The 22,895-nt window shown below is 37.9% G+C and overlaps 1 protein-coding gene across 7 annotated transcripts in view; it reads right to left on the reverse strand.

Annotated features, from left to right (window-relative positions):
• ZNF385B (zinc finger protein 385B) overlaps positions 1-22,895 on the reverse strand; it is a 125,053-nt gene that overhangs the window by 51,519 nt on the left and 50,639 nt on the right. For 4 of the 7 annotated variants that reach the window (XM_008505070.2, XM_030454651.1, XM_030454649.1 and 1 more), the window contains exon 2: positions 4,852-4,982. The exons of 2 other annotated variants lie outside the window; for them this stretch is intronic. In XM_008505070.2, coding sequence (XP_008503292.1) covers positions 4,852-4,982 — 131 coding nt within the window. Of the gene's footprint in view, positions 1-2,630; positions 2,695-4,851; positions 4,983-22,895 lie in introns of those variants that run through there. One more of the 7 variants, XM_030454652.1, reaches the window with a different exon arrangement.

Genomic DNA, 22,895 nt, shown 5'->3' on the forward strand with positions numbered 1-22,895 from the left:
TTCAGGAGAGGGTATAATGTTTTGCAATTTTTTTCCTGGGGAGTATACATCCTTTGTAGAGAGATGCAGACAGTGATCATGAAGTTTGCCTTGCAAGATAAATCCCAGATTTCAGCCATGTAAATGCATGCAAGAGGACAACCTTTCATGATGTGATCACAAAGCATCCTTTATTCATTCAAGATGGATGACATAAGACAAAGAATCAGGGAGGTCTAGAAAAAGAATGGTACACAAGGTAAAGCTGTGTGGTGGAAATCAGCAAGTTTAAAATTCAAGATTACAATAAAACAATGGGGATCATAGTAATCTTCAATTTCCACTGACTTTATGTGGTTGACTTTGAAGTCTTATAGATCTTTTCATGCAATCAATGTGCAAAATGTTCCATGCTAATAAATCACTAGAGTAATTTTAGCATGTTAAAAAGAGCTCTGCTTATACATTTTTGTAGACATCCATCACAAATTGGAGGTACAAGTTAAGGAAGTTCCTGTACAGCTGTCTCCCCTCCTGTTATTGTCCTGGTTTGGGCCACGATAGAGCTAATTTTGTCTTTTAATTCTGCTTTCAGCTAAGTCTCTGCAAGTGGCTGTACTTGCTGAAATTAATGGCAAATTTCTCAGTCAGTATCTGCTTCTAGGACTGCTAGTGCTCCGTGGTTTTAGTTACAGATAGAGAATGGCATGCAAAACCAAGGCCACTACTCAGTTCTGAGGAACATATTATGCTCCAGAAAGAGAAAAGGAGTAGAGAGGTCACATCTGCAACCCTCCTTTAGGGAGGAGCAGATAAGACAAATGACCAAAATTGACTCAAGTATCACATCCCATATGCACCATACTCAGCATAAATTTGAGAGATCATGAGGGTCAAATCATGAAGGCTCTTTGCCTTCACCTTTCCCTTTTGCCCTTCTTCACCTGTTCCTGTTTGCTTCAGCATCCTGGGAGGATTCCATCTGTTCATCTGCCTGTGGTCCTGATCCATGCCAGCCTGAATCTGTGTGTTCCTGCCCCCAGCTCCTGACTGCTGAAAACCCCAGGAGTCCAGCCTGGACTTTCCCAGGGCTGCCCTGCAGCCTGGGTGGTGACATGAGAGTTATTGGGGGAATAGGGGGAGAAATGTGATATTGTTTTTTCTGTATATTTGTATATATTTAATAATTTTTCCTTTTTTCATAATTACTGTTTCATTAAAGCTGTGTAGTTTAGTTTCCAGCCCCTAAGTTTCTCTCCCTTATTCTCAATCTTTTATCAGGGTGGGGGATTAATAGAGAACATCTGTCATTCAGTTAATTGCCAGCCCAGCATTAAACCATGACAGGTATAAAAACAAGGACATTTCAAAGTAATACCAGCTGAGAATTTGATTGAAGTCATGCATTTCAGACCGAGGGGTATGAGTAAATGAGGAAGTTTTTAGAACTTGATGCCAGGGCAGCCATGATGTCACCTTTGGATCTGCTGCTGCAGCAGTTCTGAGGGTTTGTCCTTCTATGCAACAACTCCGGTTTAGGCTGCAACAGGCTTTGCCTGGACTGTTCTGACAAAACTATTTGCTGGTGCTGTGAAATGACCAGGAAAAAGAGAGCACATATTCTGTAATATTTGGAACTTTTCATTCTGCCCTTAGAAGACTCCTCTCTGTCTGATCTTTTGAAAGAAAATGGCACCTTTGCTGAGGAACAGAGGTATATAATCAAGGAGATAGTGCAATCACTCCCCAATGATTTTTTTCTAGATAATAAGCAGTTCTTAAAGAATAAAGACAAATTTAATTGGGGTGTGAATTGGTAAGTATTATACACAGATTCACAGCATGTTAAGAATTGTTAATATTTTTAGGAGAAACAGAATGAAGGCATTTTAAACTAAATCACAATTCCATCAGTAAAATAAGATATACTTGGGGTATGTCTTTCTTTTAAAATATCAAGGTCTTCTCAGAGCTGCATTTGAAAATACCCCATGTGGCAAGAAACAAGTGATCAGAACATTTTCACAGACAACAAGAGAACACTGATGTTTCATCTGGAGCATCATAGACCTTTTCAGAACTGAAAACTGTCAAAGTTAACTATGTAAGAAAGGGTTTACCCCAGATTTTAAGACCTTTTAGGAACACCGTAGGAGGTGTTCCTTTAAACATGTTTGTAATAAATACATTTTAAGTTGTTTTTCCTTCCCTGGTAGTTACAGTATCAAGCTCCTAAGCAGAAGATTTTTTTTCAGGTGGCTGAAATTCAGAAACCACCTCCTGGCAAAGTTTAGGAAAATGTCTCTATATCTGACTGCTGCTGAAAATGAACAGGTGGATCTAAAGAAGTTTTCTCTTGAGAACACATTTCATTTTGCCACCTTCCCATGCAAGCATGAGAGGGGACCTGAAACCTCTGAAAGCAGAGATGAGTGCTGTGCACTAGAGGCTTCACTGCCTGCAGTCCTTGACATGTCCTGTCGTGAGTGAAGTGACAGATTTCTTGACTGATCCATAAGGCAAATGATAGATTTTCAGGGGGAAAAGGGACAAAAAACTCTTCTAATATTCTGTTCCTGCACAAGATGAAAAACTATGGCACTCTGGATGGCACACACATTATGGGTCAATGGGATTTAACTTCTACTCACTCAAAGTGATCTTCTGGAAAAAGGCTTTTTGCAAACCTTTACAGACTGCCCCCACCACTTTACACTGAAAAAGAAAAATAGATTATATACACACAAACACAGAAATTTGCATTCAGAAAGGTTGTGCTAAGTCAAAAAGAAAGGAGGGGCATGACAGCTGGCATTCACTGTGCCTGTAAATAGATAACCATGAATGATTTAGTTTTCCAATGAGTTTTAAAGTCCATTCTAGAAGACTGAAAATCAATACTTGCAAGATAAATGGCAAAGTCTGTGAATTAGAGATAGAGTAGCACTGAACCACTGTTCCTCAAAAAAGAGAGGACAGGCAGTGCCTGTGGTTCATAGCAGCATGAATTTATATAATTATAAAGAATTCCAAGGGAAAAAGTAGATTGAGTCAACAATATTTGTTGATAATCCCAGGCCTCTTTTTTAAAAAATCAAACCTATAAAAGTTTGGAGAGGAATGACAGGTGTGAAGGACAAACACTTCAGGAACTGGGCAAATAGAATGTAACCCAGATAAGTGTAAGCTAGTACATAGAGGCAAAAACTATCTAAATATTCAAATTAAGCTGTCTCTACAGGCTACAGCAACTCAGAAATTCAAGAATACCACCAAGTAAACAAACAATTTTTGTTGACTCTACAATTATAGCATCCCTGAAGAAAAAGTTCTCCACATCTTTATGCAGAGTTTTGTGGAAAAGCTCACCTATAAAACCAGTTCAACTGGAAAGCATATACATCAATAACAAAATTCTCAAATGTATCAGAAAGAGGATGGAAAACTAGTATGTATTGCATCACATCTAGCAGACAAGAATGACACACTGCTTTCTTAAAATTTCATGAGCTTTGGTATTTTAAACACACCTGGATATTTTTTTATCTTTAATCTCTTTGTACACACACATGTACACACACGTCCCAACCCCAACATGCACATCTTCACATCTCACTCACAAATGCACAATTTTCTTACATATATTTTCCAGTGAACTAGTAATATTTGCTACTGTTTATAATATGCTTTGGGTTGCTGACATTTGAAAGAAACTGGCTGGTATGTTACCTCATAAACACTCCACAGCACAGTGTGCTGTAGCACAAGGCCTGTCAGCAAGTCATGAAGAAAAAAATCCCCTTGCTCTTTTAACTTCAGACAGAAGGTGAGTTTGTGAAAGGAAACACTTGGCAGTGGTTCAGCTGATCACTGTCTGGTGGTGGTGATGCTGCTTCCCTTTCCACACTCTCCCCCTCCCACTCATTGCAGTGACAAGTGTGATGCTGCACAGTTCAGGCAACGGTCACATATGAACAGATTGTACTCACTGACTTGGCAGAAATGACCCAGAGCCGTTTCCTTCCTATTGCTATAAGCTTTACTACTTGCCAACTCATTCCATGCTGAATTACCTCCCCACATGAAAATCTGAGTAGCAACATGGGAAGTATTTGTTTTGGTGGACTCAAGGTATTTAAGAGAATAATGAAATAAACAAAGGATTAAGTGCAATAGCCAAAAAGCATCCTGATAGCAGTCAGAAACATTTGATGAGCTGTTACAGAGGTGAGAACTGCAGAAAAGAGTATTTTCGTTACTTCTCCGATAAACATGGAGAAGTACAGAAGCTTTTTTTTTTTTTTTTCCTCCAAAAACCCAGGATACTTTATCATAAACTAAAAGTAGCAGGTTCACATCTTTCACATTTGATGACTGTACAATTTTAGACTTGTAATGACACGGAATTAAGAGGCTCCTCCAGTTCCTTCTCTGGTTGTAACAGACTTAGCTTGATACATGTCACTGGAGGATCTAGGTCTTCCTTGTCATATCTCTTTTTCCACTAGCTTTCCCTTTTTCTTTCTTACACAGCACATGGAGATGGAGATGCACATGCCCAGACAAAAGCTCAGAAATACTCTATCATTTATCAAGCCTCTGTCATGTGGTTTGTTTTTTTTTTTTTTTTTGGTGTGCAAACACCACCTCAATGGACCAACTTAAAAAAGGATCAACCCCATTGACATTGGGAAGGTTGGGTACCACTCCAAGCCCTTCGCACAAAGGAACAGCAGCCATGGTGGCACAGACAAAAAAGGTTCCCTAGAATTGTGTCAGCAATTCACTGCTTTCAGGCAGTTTCAATATTGGATATTAGAATGGAACTGGAAAGCAAACACTGAATCTAAATGTGCAAACACCTTTACTTACTGTGTTAAAATTTGGGAAGAATCCAACAGCAGAGCTGCTGTCCATAGGGAAGGACATAAAGGGTTTGATATCCAGGGAAGGCTGCATCATCAAGGTAGGTGCACGCACAAGGGTGGGAAGTGTAGCAGTGCCTGCCAAGAGCAAACAGAACCAGGAATTCATAGTATTCTCCTTTCCACATCACATACAGTATAGATGAAACAACTGCCAAGAAAACATAATACAGAGAGGTAATAAAGTGGCTTTGTAGGAGTTAATATCATTAAAAGAAATCTATTTCCACAAACTACAGATGAGACAGAGCACTTCCCTATGGCCATGGATACTCAGATGCTGAAAGGGAGACATATGGTATATAAATCACAGTGGCAGGTAGAATAAATCCTTTCTAAAGCTGAAAAACTCTTCTGTGCCAAGAAGGTCAGGATGGGTGCCCATAGAAGTCAGATGCTTTTGCAATTCATGGTTGTCTATTAGATCAGCTAGCATAGACAATACATGCAAGCTGAAATACAGAGGTTTGTTCCTAAACAGCAAGCTACATTTTTTTTTTTTCTTTTCTGACAGTAAGCATCAGGTGCAGCACAAATACCATTTCACCTAGCATTTTTTAAAAACTCCTTCTGTTTTACAGTGCACGGTAAGTACTAGAAAATGACCAACAATTAAATCATCACCCAGCACATAAATGAACACAACTCATTATATGTAATAAACCAGTATTTTCTCAGTTGGAGCCTAGATCTCTCTTTCCAAACAAGAGCATTCCAGAAATCCACATACTGAAAGTCTTTCTGTATACACTTGAGAATCATTACCCAGAAAGACCCTAAAGGGATGGCAAGTTACAGATGTCCAAATATCCATTTTTAACTATTTCTCTGCCCTATCCACTCAATAGTGTGCCTACTACACAGCTTCCAGCTATGCCTGTGGGAGTATTCTTATTCCCCCCTGAAATCATACAAAATAGATTTCATGCAAAATTTCCCTCACTGAAATAAAAAATGAAAATGAAAAAAATTCTCAGTTTCTTCTTCTTCAGTAGAATAAATTATTCAACACCAACTGGAGCAGGCACTGGAACACAAGTGTTCTGCACCTCCACAGGAGGGTGAGTCACTCTTTGCCTCTCCAACCTCTGCCAGAATTTCTCCATAATTACCTCCTCCCACTCACTGGTGGCCAGCACATCAGCCAGGAGCATAACAGCCCCCTTAAGAGTTTCTCTGATCTCAAGCAGAGCTCACACAATACCTAAGCTTCTTCTCATAGAAGTCATCTGAGCTTGATAAACCCAGTCAGGAAGGCAGGGGGAGGAAGGTGGGAGAAAGCAGAAAAGTAAACAAGCAATTTTCCCTCTCTTCTCCCATAAAATCAAATAATTTGCATCTCCTTGCAAATCCACATGGACTGCCTGGCTATGAGTCTTCCATTGAGAGGTTTCCCTTTTCCTCTCTTCAAGATGCAAAAAATTGAAGGTAGAGTAGAAATTTTCCTTCTTTTCTTCTCATCATCCCACATCCACAATTTCAAACTCAACTTATGGTATCCAAAAGGAAAGCTGAGTTCAGAAGCCAGATGGGGATGCATTTTGGACAACCAAACATTTCTAACTAGCCCTGAGCTCAGATTTTGTAGCTGATGGTGAGACAGTCATTTTGATCACAGCTGCAGCACAGTAAACACTATATTATGGTCTAGCAGATGAATAGCAGGCTACAATCTGTTTCTTCTACAGGAATAGTGTGATGATTGCACAGAGATGGGTCATTGACAACTATGGAGAGAGAACTGCTGAAAACCACCCCAAATAAGAGGACACCTTGAGAGGAAAAAAATACTCGAGACACTCTCCAAGAATATTTCCACCTTTCTTGTATTCCAATGCATTCATAAAAGTAAGGTTTGTTTCTCTATAAACCTATGAAACTCACTGACAGTTGTGCTTAATTAACTGTAAGACAAAGCTTATTCAAGTGGAGTCACTAGCATCAAAGAGCTGAAAGAGAACCTGTCTATAGTTTCTTCTTTGTATCCATATTGAAATAAGTGCATCAACAGGAAAGCAATGTGTCAGAGGACTTAGACAAAGAAAGTATTTTCAACTGTAAAAATGATGATTATTTCTACTAACTGGTTCTGAAACTGTAGATTTACATAATGTGGATTTCAGAGTTGTATTCAAAAAGCAGCTATGCTGTATTCAATTACCCAAAGTTCAGAGAATGCCACCATCTAACTTCTAAGTTTCTCTCTGAAGTTCATAAGCAATTAAAGATCCATGAATTAAAAATAAAACAAAACAAAAAAAAACTTGTTTTATAGAGGTAAAGAGAGAGGATATGTATAAAATGCATACCTTCATGAAGCTACGGTTACATATTTTTAACTAAATTTTACAGAAAAAGTGTAACAGAATAGAGACAACTAAAATCAGAGTTAAGCTAGGTTTCTGATGCCATCTTTAAGCAAGGTATAGAAAATAATTGGCATAGAAGTTTAAAAAAAAAAAAAAAAGTAACATACTCTTGCAAACAATATAGTCTGTAATCCCAGGCTATGTATAGATTGTTTTATTCAACAAAGACATTTGAAATCTGCCTATAGCTTTGCAGTCCATGGTGTTTCTGCTGCCAGAGTAAGGTATGACCTGTAGACCAGGAGGATAGATTCAGAATCTATATAGAATAGAAAACATACACACTGCCAGACTGGTTAGTGGAGGCATTAATCAGGAATGTGTCCGCTTCCATTCACCAGTTTACTACTTCAACTATTGCCAATCAAATTCCAGAGACCCTGTTTGATAGAAGTTTGAATTTCAGATCCACCTTTGAAAGGCCCTTGAAGAACAATCAGATAAAAATGACCAAAGCTACAGGTAGAAGCACTTCATATTAAAATCATCAAATAAATGGAGCAGGGCCCAATTTTACACTGGCATTGCTCTCAAAGACCAAATCGATTCTCACCCTCTATCAAATCTGCAGATATCTGCATATCACTGACAAATATATATATTAGGGAACAACAACAACAAAAAAAAAAGGTGTAATGCCTGCACATTAATTTGTCTGATTTGGATTGATATTAGAATACTACATGAAAAAATCTAATTCCATCACAAAACTTTAGTCACCTAAAACACATTTTGTGAACAATTTCAGCATACTTAATGAAATTACTTTCTAGACTTGGAAGCATGCTCTTGCAAAGTTTTCACTAAAGGCAACTATACAGAAATCTAAAATGATACTCAAGTTTCTCCCCTTTTTCTATAACCTAAAGATGTTACTACAATGTTTTAATCCTCCAGTCCAAGGAAGCAGTCCACACTCACACCAAGGGCAGTGGCAGTGCTATCACGACAGAATAAAAGTATCAAGTTGACAAATTTCTGCGAACTGATAAACTTACATCTACCTCAGATTGTACATGGTTACCTTTACCTTGTGCCATGGACAGAATTTGGGAAAAATCCAAAGGGCCAGTGACCGAGTTATTCCCACTCACCACTACTTACACACATTACAGTGAGAGTTTTCAGTTTATTGACAGCCTGTGCTGGCTTTTTCATCCCTGTATTTTCTGACTATTTTCAGCTAACTTACTCTCTACACCAGTCTAGAATAACCAGATTTGGCTGTTTCACTGATGACATGGGTCAGTTCTGGGCATTCACCTCCCCTGACCTTTTTAGAGCACTTTTCAGACACAGCTTGAGCCAACCGTTTCCCTTCAGGGGTGGACGACAAGTTGTCTCTTTCGTTTTGCCCACATTGGCTGAATTCATTATGGGCTGCAACCACACATGCAGAGCCACCCTGCCTTTAGACCTCACACTGTCATCTCCATTTACAGTGTTTTACTTCAGAGCTCCAGAAGACAGAACCAGGCAAGGCATATTTGAAATGGCTCCCTGAAAGGATTCCAAGATAATTCTTCATGTGTTCATCTATTAGCTTTTTTTCTGGGACCCTACAGTTTCAACAGTTTATTCATTTGCCAGTGGAATTTTTGAACACGATCAGTAATATTTACTTTAGTAACCAGTTTTATAAAGAGGTTAGAGACAGAAGTAGTACCTAGGCTTTCACACTGAATAGAAATCTCTTCAGCTCTACTGACTATGGCTTATGACCCAAATAACCCACTAAAATGAAAAAAAACCACCAACTTGCACATGACTTTGCTACACTTCTTTATTTGCTGCTTTATGGGAAGATGGACACAATGAAATTTATTAAAGACACCAACAACCTACAGCTTTCTTCCATTGTATCTGATGCTGACATTGCATTATGCCACAGACGTACCCACTTTTGCTACAGTTTGTTTCACCATAAATGACAAGTTAAAAATCACTCTCAAGTCATCAGATTTGTCAAGTCAGTTTGGGTATTTATATGACATTAGCCCTTGAGATCTTTCCCAATACTTAATATAGACATTAACCTTCTTTCCTTCTCTGTTTATAGGATTCAGAAATTATTCTAAGTTTGCTTGTTTAGTTACAGGTATACATGGGTAACTTCTTAAAACTAGTTAAGTTCAAGTAAAATAATTCTTAGTGTCTGAACAACAGCCATTGATATAAAAATGTTTAAGGAAAAAGCTCTAGATGTATTCCAGTACTGGTACTCATGGAGGTGAGGTTTAAATACTCTCCTCTCTTAAATAAAAAGAAATCTGTATAAATGTGGGATTTTTGTTGATTATTTTTTCTTTCAGGCTTTAATCAGCAGAGCAAACATTGCTTCCTTAAAACATGGCAATATGACAAATGAGACTTATGATACCCATAGGGATTGCAGTCTGTCAAAAGTAGGATAGTCAAGGAGAAATAAGACCATTTATTCAACACATTTTCCCAAATGGCAAATTAACATGATACTAAGACATAAATCACTACCCACGCAATTTATTTTTTAAAATATCTTGAAGTAAAAGCCCAGCATATGTGAAACCTGCCACAGCCTGGCATCCTGCACCCCTTCATCCCTTCCCCCAGTGACCAGTAAGAAGAATTCTAACAACTTCTCTGCCACAGAGCACCATACAAACTCAGTAATAAATGAAGATACAGCTCCTTTGGGAGCTGATACAATCACTGTCAGATCTAGTGATACACACACATCTTATAAAATTTGGAGAGTGCACTGAATTCATAACCCTTAAAAGATTATTCAGATATCACTCAAGCACTTCTACTGGCTTAATAATGGATTTCAAAAGCACAAACTACAAACCCCCTCCATGTTTGTCAAATAAAATGGGTAAATCTTCAGATGTGGCTTTTTTTTTTTGAAAGCCACAAGGAAAGGCAGCAGAAAATTGTGTAGAGTTAACAGCTTCTCAGCAAAACTATTTTTTTCGGCAGATGTTTCAGTAAACCCAGAACATTTTGATGCAACTTCACTGCAACATAAGAACTATCTGTGTATCATATGGTTGAAGTTCTTTCTGCTTAAGAATGACTTAGCTAAAAAAATGTAAGATTGTGAGAATAATTCTCTCCCTACAAATTAAAACATGATTTCCAGTACGCTTGAGCATGAAGTTGGTATTTCCATTATTATCTGTCTTAAATTAATGTTCTATGAAGGTATGCTGCCTGAATTCCATATTCTGATGATGTATAAAACCAGGTAATGTGAAATGAGGCATTTCTACATTTCACATACACATAGGATTCCACCAACCAGGTCAATACCAAAAAATAAATTGAAATGAGAGGAAGTTCTGACATTTAATCAATCTAACAAGTCAACCATCACTTACTTGCATAATATTGATTATTACTTATAGTTCATTTATAAATGAGGAAATAAGTATAGCTATATATTTCAAATATTTTTCATATAAGAATCTAAAAGTAAATACATAAACCTTCCTGCACCTTCAACTTAATTAGATCAGACCATTCTTCTTCACTAAAATATTAGGGGTTGAATTATTATTTTAACTCCCATGAACTATTAATATTTCTCTGGTTATCTGATTGTTTTCTCTCGGCAGTGTCCTGTGATTGAAGGATGTTAATTTCAAAAGGTAAAAATGTAGACTATGGATGATACATGCTCTGCATATATGTGATATTAAGACAACAATGGAAAAGTTGATACCAAAAATATCTCTTTTATTGTCAACACGACGGTGTTAATACTTGTTCCCATTATCTCTGCATTTAGTATATCAAAATTGTGGGGAACAAATAATGGCAGCTGGGAGAGGACAGAAGCACAACTAGATAAGAAACTAGAATTTCAGCATTTTAGAGACAAAAACTCTCATTCTCCTTGCAGCTGTACTGCATTTCTAATAGTTTGCAATAACAACAGGAATCTCTCTAGGTTTCATACAGAAGATACCAGAGCAGATGGAGTGGGAAGAGAAATCCAATAACTAGAAGTGGAACAGATTATCTTTCATTTTCTTTAAATAACAGTGTTAAAACTACCTGATGACAACATTTGGAAGAGCCCTATCCCTCAAGGGATTTGCAGAAAGTGATTTACACTGCTGTCCTCTTTTCCCTTTAGCTGCCATTCTTGCGTTTTTGCAACCAAGGCAGGACTTGCACCTACAGCCTACATTTCACAGCAATTGTGCCACACTATTCCACACATCTTTTTTGCAGTATTTATACTCCCAAGCCAAGTGAACTTGAGATTGACGATATTAGCATCAAAGCATATTTGTTAGTACTGGCTCCTTGTCAAGTCTAAGCAATTAAATAAATTATGGCAAATCCCTCGCTATTTTTAGAAGAAACGTGCTGGCTGCAGTACAACTGAAATTTGTTTTTATCTATAGGTACAATGGAAATATTTATCCTTAGTTTCTTAAAAGAGCTAAGTCTCAAGATTTCTAGAGCAACCAAGACAATTTGTTTGACTGAGAAGTAGAAAGGCAATTTAATGCAGCTGTGAAAAGAGCACAAGAGTTGCATTTCTGATTACAGTTCTTTAGGCCATTTACAAATGGAAGACAGGTACTACAAGTTCAGCAGTGCCTCACAACGCTCAGAAACTGCACAGGTTTTTGATACAACCACAAAACCATGAACCATTTTAGCAAAGTAAAAGCATACAAAAACACAGACCATGCAGTCCCATAAAGACTTCCCACTGTTAATCAGTGCTGTGGTACTTACTTTAGTCCCTAAGGTTACAATCCACCTCCTCTGCAGCATTTAAACATGCACACAGTGTGAGACTGGGAGCTAAATAATCCTTTCTTTTCAACAGGGAGCTGTTGTGATCTTAGGTGCTATGAGACAGTGGGCAACCAGCAAGCCTGGACAAATCCGAGCTGTTGTAATTGTGTGCTACGTTTTAATGACCCTTGAGGAGAGTGTTTGCAACTTCACTCAAGAGGGAGGGCCACCTACTCTTGACATCAGCACATAAAAAATAACCTTAAAGGGTGACAAACTGTATTTCAGAGGCATTTTCCCTGCTATTGTTGTTAGAATAAAACTTAGAAGGGTTACTAGCTACCTGACTGCTACAGAGCTGCATTTTAAATAACTGCTGGGGGAAAAAAAAAAGTGTTGTATGCTTGATTTTTTTTAAAAAAGTTCATAAAAGGGGATCTTGGAACAGCCAGTGAGGAGTCATGACATCAAATTCCACCGATCTTAGCTCTCCTGAATTAAGGTGCACTGGTTTTTTTTTTCTTCAAAGTCAGTTTAGATGAATAACAACTTTAAAATGGATAACACTGTAATACATGCTATCTAACCTCTCTTAGAGTGGTATGAAAGCAAGAGATTTCAAATAAACAGATCTTTTAGCACAGATCACCACACACATGATCTTACCAAGCACTAAACACTGGTGTCTGATAGAAACCTTATTCTGCTTTTGGGTGCAGCAGAGCTCGCCTTGCAAGTGCTTTTGATGATATTACTTTCTCAAATACTGAATGACATGAACTTGGCCACCCAAGAGAGAAGGAGAGAAAAAAACCAAAACCCAAACCCTCCACAAAATAAAAAACCTAAAAAAAAAAAAACCAAAAAAGGCAGTATATCATAAAATGTTTCTGTTACATTAAATTCAGATTAGACCAAAGAAGACATTTTTTAACAAAACAGTCAAACTGACTTTCAACAAGGCTTCAGCTAGTATTAGTCTTTCAAAAAGTCACCTCTGATTTTGAGAGAATTTAATATTATTTTTTTCCATAAATTAAATCAAACTAATCAAACACTATACTGAAAATAAAGAGAAAGTCAAGGTAAAAAAGTGTGAAAGTATTTTCATGTGATGTGCCATGAAGCTTGCATTTCCCTGACCACAGATGGAGCAGGCTGGGCCATGTCATCACTCCTGTTTTGGACACTCCCCTTGAGCCAACACAGGGAGTCAGACATCAGTAACAACCCAACAAAAGAGAAATTTGCTTCAACCAGACCAGTGAACTGAACTCACAGCTGTGAAATGGAAAGTACCATGATGGGGGCAGCTGAGCAGAAAAGTTTTGTGAGCAGTGCTGCTTCTCATCTCATTCAGGTTTGCTTGAACTGGTTGTCATCTTTCATGCAGTATTGCAGAAAATTTTCATTCCTGCTATACTATGTTTCTGGTTATATCTCTCAGGATGTTGTTTGTCTTAGTTGATAACATGGCAGTGTTACCTCATGTTCAGCTTACAGTATACAGCAATCCTTTGCTGTATTCATGTTCGTTCCTGTTTATATGTTGCATTGGTTATCACTCATCTCCCGTTTTCCTTTATACACTTTGGCTTAATTCATTTGTCCTTTTCCTCAGAGAAAGGGAAGATAATCTGTTACTACTTAAACTCAGTATGTTCTTTCTTCTCAAACAACTGTGACACCATCAGCTCTCCTTCTGCTCTGGTACTTATCATCTTCACAACTGGTAAGAGCTCTGATATTTCCACCCACTCAGGTCTCCTTGTGTTGCATTGGTCAGAATCAGCAATTTGAAAATTTTAATTCATTGAGACACCTTGAATTGTTCTTACAGGTTTTTGTTATTTATATAACAGAACTGATTTTTCTAAAGATAAATGATGTGAACATGGCACCACGCAACCCAAACTTCTTTGCGTTCTCAGACACTCACTGAACAACAATCCACTTGTCTTTGGCACTCTGTAGGTATTGGAAGTGCTCTTACAGGAAGATTTCTTGAAGTTTGATTCTTATTTCAGTCTCATTTTATTTTCTAATTTTGTCCTACACATTTATGCTACTCTTCTTCTTTGTCCTTAGTAGTTTAAACTACTTTCTATTTCCTACCTATACATACAGTCCTTTTACTTGAGTCCAGAGTGTAGAGTTTAGTCACACTGTCCTTGCCACACTTCCTATCTTTCCTCTGCCATGGGATGGTTTGCAGCTATGATCTTGTTAGGGTATCTTTAAAATAATGTTCAAACTCTTACAGTATGTTTGATAAAAGAAATACCCTGATAAGAGCATCTTTAAGAAAAAATTCACTCAATCCTCTTTTCAAAACTACTGTCACTACTCTGTTTGGTGTACTACAGCACAGTAGCATTTTACTGCATAACTTAAAATTCAGGCAAGTCAGCTGTTCTGTTATTATTTATATTAAGCAGCAATTCCCTCACTTCTAATAAATATCCTTTGATTATCTTAAAAATAAGTGTAAAATTTCACTGATTTTAAAAGAAAAAATGAACACAATATTTAGTATCCTAAATGGCTAGTTTAAAGCTGGATCTAAGCAGCATACAGGCCTGCCCAGTGCAACAGAGATGAGCTTCCCTCACCCTTTCATTTTCTAAATCTCTGCTCATATACTACAGTAAATAATTGAGCCAATGATTCTGAGAAGTGAGAATGAAGCAATGAACACTTAGTATTTTTTCCCTTTGTCCTGATTTCTGTTTGAAGAACAAGCTTAAATTTCCAATCACTGGGCTTTAAATTAATGTTTAAACATTTTTCTTAATTCTCTCAAGAGTACAACACATGTAACATCACTTCATACTTAGCAGTTGGTAAGAGTGAAGTAAGAGAGGCTTTTCTGACTGGAAGGCAATACATATTTTACTGCAACCAGATGATTTGAAATGTGGCTTTATATCTTAACTTTTCAAAACTTAACAATGAGAGATGAAACTACATTATTCAAAGAAAGTACTACGTTTTTGTGATGGGAGAAGAACTGGCAAAAGGCACAAAGGAGGGAAAACACTGGACTTAAAATGAGAACGGCTCCTGCTTCTCATGTTGGTTCTAATAGGTAAAATGCCACAGCTCAGTGCAACAGGGAAATGTAACCCAGATTATTGGAAAGAGAACTACTTATCTAAGACTTGTGTGTCATAGATAAGTGTCACAGTTGAAAGCATTTTATAAGATTATACTTTGAGACACAAAGAAATCTTAGAAGACTGTACCTATATCATACTTCTGTTTTTTCCTTTTAATTGATTATATCTGCAAAACTGAGGGAGGTAAGCCTGCTTTTATAAACTGAAGGGCTGGATGGACACTGTGTGATGTACAAAACTCTGGCAAATGGTCCAAACTTGGATATGTTACCCTGGTGCAAATCCGTCATCGTTCCTTTAAACGCTGCGGAGTCGCATGGATTAGCAGCAGTACAAGTGTAAAATTTGGCCAATGAACTTTGGCAGGAGCTCTGTGGAGAAACAACAGCTGCCAGGTCAGATGCTATAGCTACCATTTCTCTGTGCAATGGAATAATAAGGGGAGGTATAGGGTATTTGTTAGCACAGTTTCATGTTTTTTCTTTGATACCACGTGAACAGAAACTACAACATTATTTTTGTTGACTAATAGTTCTTAAAGTGCTGCATAGAGGAACCCAGTGAAGACAGGATATACATATACATCAAATGCAAAGGTCACATAATTATGCCATTACAGAGATAGCAGCATTTGTAGCAGGATGACCACAGCAAGCAAGTCACACAGAATGAGCTGCAGTCCAGGGAGGGGACTGCAATCAGACCTTACTGACTCTTCTATTAGCACATTCTGAACTGCACACTGCAGCTCTCACTCCATTTCTGTGCAAATGTTCTGAGTTGTGCCACCTCCTTGCCTGAATAGTTGCTATAGGAGCATGCCAAGTTCAGCAAGAGAATTTTGCAAAGACAGGGATGATAGACTGGCTCCTTAGTTAAGGTCAAAGCTTGTACATTCCTGTGGATTTGCCAGTTATGGGTTCTCAGTTAAGCATGCATTCCAGAATGGATTTAAAATATGCCATATATTTCTGCAATAGATACAGCCTTTCAGAGTGAAACCATACTCCAGAATATTCTCACTGCTGTTCAACCAAAGGAATCTGTCCAAAGTCTCTAATTCAGGAACTGAGGTTCCTAAAGAGGTGATGGTTAAGAAGCAGCCTTCAAAGGTGCATTTCTGGAAGTACTCTCTAGAGGTCTATCATCTACAGATGGAGCCTGCACACTTTTAACATGCTCATCTACAAAGACAGCATAAGCAATCTCCCCCCAGCAACACTGGTGTCACCCACCCCCTCTGAATCTGTGTGCCGTTTTTACAGAATTTTCAAAACTGTTCTTAGGAAGTATTTGATATTATAGCCTGGGTGAAACTTGTCTGTAACTATAGCATACAGCTGCCAGCACAGGAGATCAGTTAACTGAACTTGCCATTAATTTGCTTTTATGCTCTTTGACCAGGAGGATGCATGATGGCCCTACCTGCTTCCAAGGGAAAAAAATCCCTAGGTATTAAAAAAGTGCAGTCAGAGTGGAGAATAAATCAGGAAAGAGAAGAGTAAGTCTATTTGCCAGTAGCAGAATATTTACATATTTACATTTACATATGAAAAATATTCTAAATTCACTCCCTTAAAGATGTGACGTATTACGTTTTAGATCATTTAATTTAAGGACCATTTCACTACAAGTTTTGCAGAGACATTTTTTATCTTACAAAGCTTTCTACCAATACAGATTTCCAGGCTTCTACAACACCTTTTTCTCAGGACATGAACTTCAAGAATATTCTGTTAAACACTTCTAATACATACACAAAAATATGATTTACACAAAGTGAAACTTAATTCTCAGATGTCTTTTTTATTGTAGCAGAAATGTATGTCACTTATTTTAAATGCTTTATGACATGCACATTTGAATAAATATGCAAAGTGGTTATTTTAAATCAAAAAATAAAATAGGTATTTCTTCAGGCAATACTGGAGCCAGAACAGAAAATAGACATAAGCATTTTTCCACCGAGATTTAATAGCATTGTTTGTAACAACGAACTCCAGAAAAGCCATCATACCATATAATAAAAAAAAAAATCAAGGAACTACATCTCCAACACAAACTGAGTAGTGATCCTATGGTATGAGATCTCAACTGCAGCACTGCATTTAATTCTTAGAATCCATGATGAAGGATAGGAGAAATCAGGATGGGAATAAGAAGAAATCATAAGAGAAGATGGATTTCTGTGAGATAGAAAACCAACTAGTTTTGAGGTTGCAAACCTGTGTGCCTGGAGGAACAGATGTTGGTACAATGAGCCTTGCCTGGTATTTCTATGTGCATATTAAAATAAAAGAGAGGAGAGAAACTGGAAATCAGTTTGAGACAACTTCATATGTAGGGTCACATAATAACTGTATAGACTGTATATATAGACTATATCTACACATCTGTATAGAGAGACTGCATAGATAATTCAATTCATCAGGCAGAACTGCAGAGTTAAAATAGGGTTAAGGCAAAAACTACAAAAAAATAATCTAGATGTTTTGTCTGAGAACTTTTTAAAATATGACCTTGGTCATGTAGTTAGAAATATGAAGAAAAAAGTATAAGTAATAAAAACACTGAAGTATTTTCAAAGAATATTTGAGCAAAGGATTGAATCACCAGACTAGCAATTAAGGTGAAGGAGGAAAAAGCCCAGTTCCCTCTTCTGCATAAAACCAGCACGCCTAATAACCCAGCCACAGCACGAGGGGCAAAGCTCATATATCCCTTACATGAAGCAAGGGCTTAGCAGTCTCTGCCTAATAATGCATATTGTGTTGAACAGCAGGTACCTTTTAACTTGAAAAGGATTTACAAATTGAAAAGAGACTGAGGCAAAGCACTGTAAGAAGCAAGCTCTGGGAAGTCTAGCAAATACAAAAAGTTAAATATGGACACCCTTGGAACAATACATGACAGATGGAGAGGCAAGAGGGAGGACAGGGTATTTGAAAGAATTCCAGCATAAAGAATTCTGAAAGGTTCAAAGAATAGAGGTAACAGAAATGAAACTATATAGCTGAGAAAAACAGGTCTGAACATCAGAAAAAGCTTCTTGATGCCAAGATTATTTATTCTGAGTGATATTTAGAGTTCACGGCAGCAGCCTTTTTGAGCTGAACCAGCCTGTGGAAATAATCTCCCAAGAGAACCTGGGAATCTCAGCTGCACATGCATTTGTATCAAGACAGAATAAAATGATGTTACACGTACAAGAGAAGCAATTCTACATTGTCAAGGTGGGGAGTAGATGGCCAGCAATGGGTACTATGATTATAGTTGTTAAAGACAAATTGCAACATGGAATTTATAAGCATAAAGTTAAAGTGTCAAACTTTGCTTTTATGAAGTATAAACACGGCCTTGCTTGATTTCACATAGTTTATGTCTTTCAGAAATAGTTTTATCACAAGTTTTGGTCAGCAGATCAATTTAACAGAAGCAAGTAAATGCTACAAACCAACATCAATGATGTTCAAACTGCAGCATTCTACAGAACCAAAGCAAGTCCTTCCTGAACAAACAGGATTTTCAAAATATTATTGCAATAATATGGAGATATAAAAGAATATCTCCATATTTCTTTGTATAGGGAAAAAAATGTTTTAATTAAATGAAAGACAAGAGCACTTGCTCCTGTTTGAAATTTGCATCTTTTTTTAATTCTACGTTACTTGCATCTTTTGCGTTCAAAATGCAGAGAACAATATAATCACTAACAGAATCACCCTGATAGGAATTATGTTGCTATTCCAGTGGACAGTTACAGAAGAAAACCTTTGCACACTTACACTTCTGTCAATTCTGGTTGTTGACAATTGAACATTTTTGTAGTTCTCAATACAGCATTCTGGGAAAAGAAGTTTGCTAAGCTTCCCTGATTCCCTCTCACTCTGGAAGTGAAAATTTTCCACTTTATATTATTTTTGTAAAAGAAACACGACCCCACCATATATGAAATGTAAAGTTCTGCAGCTGTAATGAAACTGTTTTAGATTTTAAGTACTAATTTTCCCTAATGCTTTACTAGGAAGTTCACTATAAAACACCCTGAGCACAGCTGCCAGTTACCATGTCCCTAACACCCACCACACCAATTTGCTTGCACGCAAAGCTCTGTGAGCTTAATCAGCAAAAAGCAGAGAAAACTTTCACCTTTGGGACATTGGGAATTTTTCAAGTTTTGCTTACACTGGAAAAGCTTCGGTTACAGAAGTATAAATACATACTTGGCTTGAAAAATAATTGCATGCAACTTTCAGTCTTTAGAAGAGCCGGTAAGGTTGGACACAGTGTCAATAACAGCTTTGCTTGTAGGTTGAGCAGCTTAGGGAAGCAATGAGATTTAACACACACAAACAGCTCCTGAAAAGGTTCAAGCAAAGGAAAGAGGACTGAAAAGGGATGTAAAATTTCATGGTAAGACAAAGTACAGGGCTGAGCCTGAAGGGACACAGACTTAAGTTGGCATTGCTCAGCTTAAGAGCAGTCTGGAATCACCTGGTCGTCTTTAGTTCCCTCTATGACAGACATTCAGTTACACGTGGCCTTACTACATATGTAAGTGTCCTCCTCAGAGGAAAAAGCAGGTACAGAAAAGCCTGAGGTACTTAGAGCAACTCCATGGAAAGGACCCTCTCAGTTTCACGTTCTGCTGTTATCGTGTCTCTCAGGAGAACAGAATTAATTTCACTGGGCAAGTTGGAATTACTGTCCCTCACTTCCATTGACTCTTACCAATTAATCTCACCAAGCAAGTTTGCCCAAGTTTATTTCAGTCACATTTAGATTCTCACCATTTTCTTTTCTTTTACTGTTTTGCAGATAGTTGAGCATATCTGACAAACAAATGAGTAGGTGACAATCTTTACCCTGATCTTTATCCTCCAAAGATTAAAAGCAAAAATGACAGAAATCTTGAATTTGGTGAATTTCCTTGCAAGGCCTTCCAGCTGACAGTCAAGCTTGTGCAGTTTTCTTAGATGCTTCTTTTTATGTATATTTATTTGTAAGAAAATCATTGCCTTTTCTTTCTTAGCATGCATTCTTAGTCAGATCAACATTGAAACTAGACAAGAACTTTAACCTTTAACTTTTACTGCTTTTATGAACTGACCTCACTTTTCCAAATTGGGGTTTGTTCTCTGCTTCATCAACAAACTCATCAAGAAAGCTTGAGTTTTTCTCTCAAGGTGGCACCTTTTTCATATACAAGGAGCTGTTTGGTTTTTATGCAACTCATTCCATTAAGGAAGACAAATCATGGTTTTCTGTTGATTTCTAAAACACTACATCATGTATAATTTATAAAAACTGCCAATTCCATCTATGTTACTTCTATTTTCTGGTATATTTTCTGCTTTAAATTGTGACATGCTTCAGTCATAGATGCAGTATCTATTACTGGCTTTAAGTGACCCTGTACTGGCATCCATTTTGTTGCTATCAACAATCACTTGAGCATTACAGATATTTTTTTGGCTGACAAGCTCACCTACTGCTTTGTTGTTATTGCTTAAAGTTGCCACGGAGATAACAAAGCAGCTGAAAAACATTTTTAATGCTTGAGAAATGCTTATTCTTTAGTAATAGGTTGCTACTTACTAGTATGAAGTCTCAGGGTTAAATGGAAATATATAATAAAAGTAACAGTAAATAGTAAAGAGTAAATAGTAACTTTAACTTTTGAATCAGAGCCTTGTTAAAAAAAAAAAAAAAAAAAAAAAAAAAAAAAGGCAAGGACAGGTGTGCATTTCTCCTTACCCACCCCAGTTCTATTGGTGATGGAGAGTGTCAGGGAAGACAATTTCCCTGCTGTGGAAGAAGAGATCAGTACAGCAGAATTTGCCTCCAGTCCCCTATCTTAGAGGATATAACAGCTGCTGTACCAAGATACTTACCCTATTTTCTTTCCAAGTGCCTCTAGGCTGCAAAAAAACACAAAACGGGAAGGAATAAGGAAGTTCCATGCTTCATCTTCCTCAACAACTCAGGCTGCTCCATCCGCAAAAGCACAACACGAGCTAGAAAAAAGATCAAGTATCCTCTCCTTGAATTTCTTCCTCTAGCCCTACAGATCTTTTTCAGCCCTTCCTACACAGAGTATGTGTAGAAGCTCAGACTAACAGCTGAATCCCAAAGCTCTCTGCTCACAATCCATTAACACATATTACAGTATAACTTGTAACTGATGGAAATTGAGGGCACGCAGCCCCAGGATACTTGGAACCTTTCAGATTCCAGTCCTAAAACATCTTCCTTCCATCTCACCACAGCTTTTGCCCCTGAGCACACAGAACACACGAGATCAAAATGAGTATCACCTAAGGAATCTTCTACCTTGAATCCTGTTGTTGGTGAGTCAGAGAATTTCTAAAGATCATTAAAAATAGCAGATTATGTCAGGTTTGGAGCAGTGGATCAGAAGCAAACTGGAATAAAGCAGCCTTGTCTGCAAAGCCAAGCAGTAGACAGAGGAAGCAGCTGTCGGAGACAGCTGAAGGAATATTTTCCTGTTCAAGAGGTGTCCCCTGCAGCCTCCACTTCATATTACTCGTCTCCCATCAACTCAGTGGCAGAAAGAACATAAAATCCATTCGCAGGGGTCATAGCCTGAGCCTTCCTCAGCAACAGGGGCAGTTTTAGCCCCTTAGATTCCTGCCCCATGAGCAGACCCTGGCGAGCCTGTTCCCATCAGATGCAGGATAATACAGTCAGGAGGAAATACTGTAGTGTGACAGGGAGAGGATAATGCACAAGAGGAGGAGGCAGACTGGGATCAAGAGGTTTCTTCCTCTTCTTCACCAGATCTCCCTGCTGAAAGACTCCTGCATGTCACTTCTCAGTCACTGAATGGTCTCTGCCCTCCCTGCCTTTGCTCCCCACAGCCCTGATATCCCTCTCATGGCTACCTTTACCTCTACAGAAGTCTCTTGCAAACTCATAGCTTTCAAGAACCCAGCCTCTGTACCAAAATACATTTGTTGACATTTCAGAAAGGACATGATGATTTTTACTTGCACTGGACAAAATCTGCTTTTGCTAAAAAAGCCTTGAATTGTCTTTGGAACTCAGAGAAGCAAAAATATTAAATATTAATATATAAAAGAACAGGCAGACTGTGAGATTGGAAGTCTCTTCCTCTAGCCTGGAAGTTTCCAGCTGTGTGAGAACATTTTATTGATGAACTGAAATTGGACACACAAATTTATCCTCATTTTACAAATTCTCTGATCTACAGCAAAGGTGTTTAAAGTGGAAATGAAATTCTGGAAGAACACTGTGGGGGGTTTTTTGTTCTTTTGAGCAAATACTTTTCTATTACTTAGGGGGAAAAGCGAGAGAATAATGAAAGAAGTTTTTATTACAGTTATTTAATCTCAGCATTTATCTGCAGTCCTTAAGTCTAAGGGACACGATGCAAATGATCACGACAAGAAAGAGAAGGACTGAAAACATAAGAGCAAGTTCATTGAAAAGAAGGCAAGCCATTATTTTAAATTGGCTCCTTGCCCACTCTCAGGAATTTCATTATTCCAATCTCAGTTTTGCCTCAGAAGGTCCTGCTCTAGACTTTTCCAGTCACAGAGAGGTTGCACAACCCAAGTCAGTCACCTGGGCAGATGCCCAGCAAGGCAGGAACTCATTCCACAAAGACAGTGTGTTCCTCTTATGTTATTTTACTCAGAAGCATCTACAGCTGGTGACAGGCATGCACACAACCACTTCTTTTAGAAGAGCACCCATAAGGGCTAGCGAGGGGCTGGGCT

Source organism: Calypte anna, chromosome 7 (genome assembly GCF_003957555.1).
Source record: "Calypte anna isolate BGI_N300 chromosome 7, bCalAnn1_v1.p, whole genome shotgun sequence".
Lineage (NCBI taxonomy): Eukaryota > Metazoa > Chordata > Aves > Apodiformes > Trochilidae > Calypte > Calypte anna.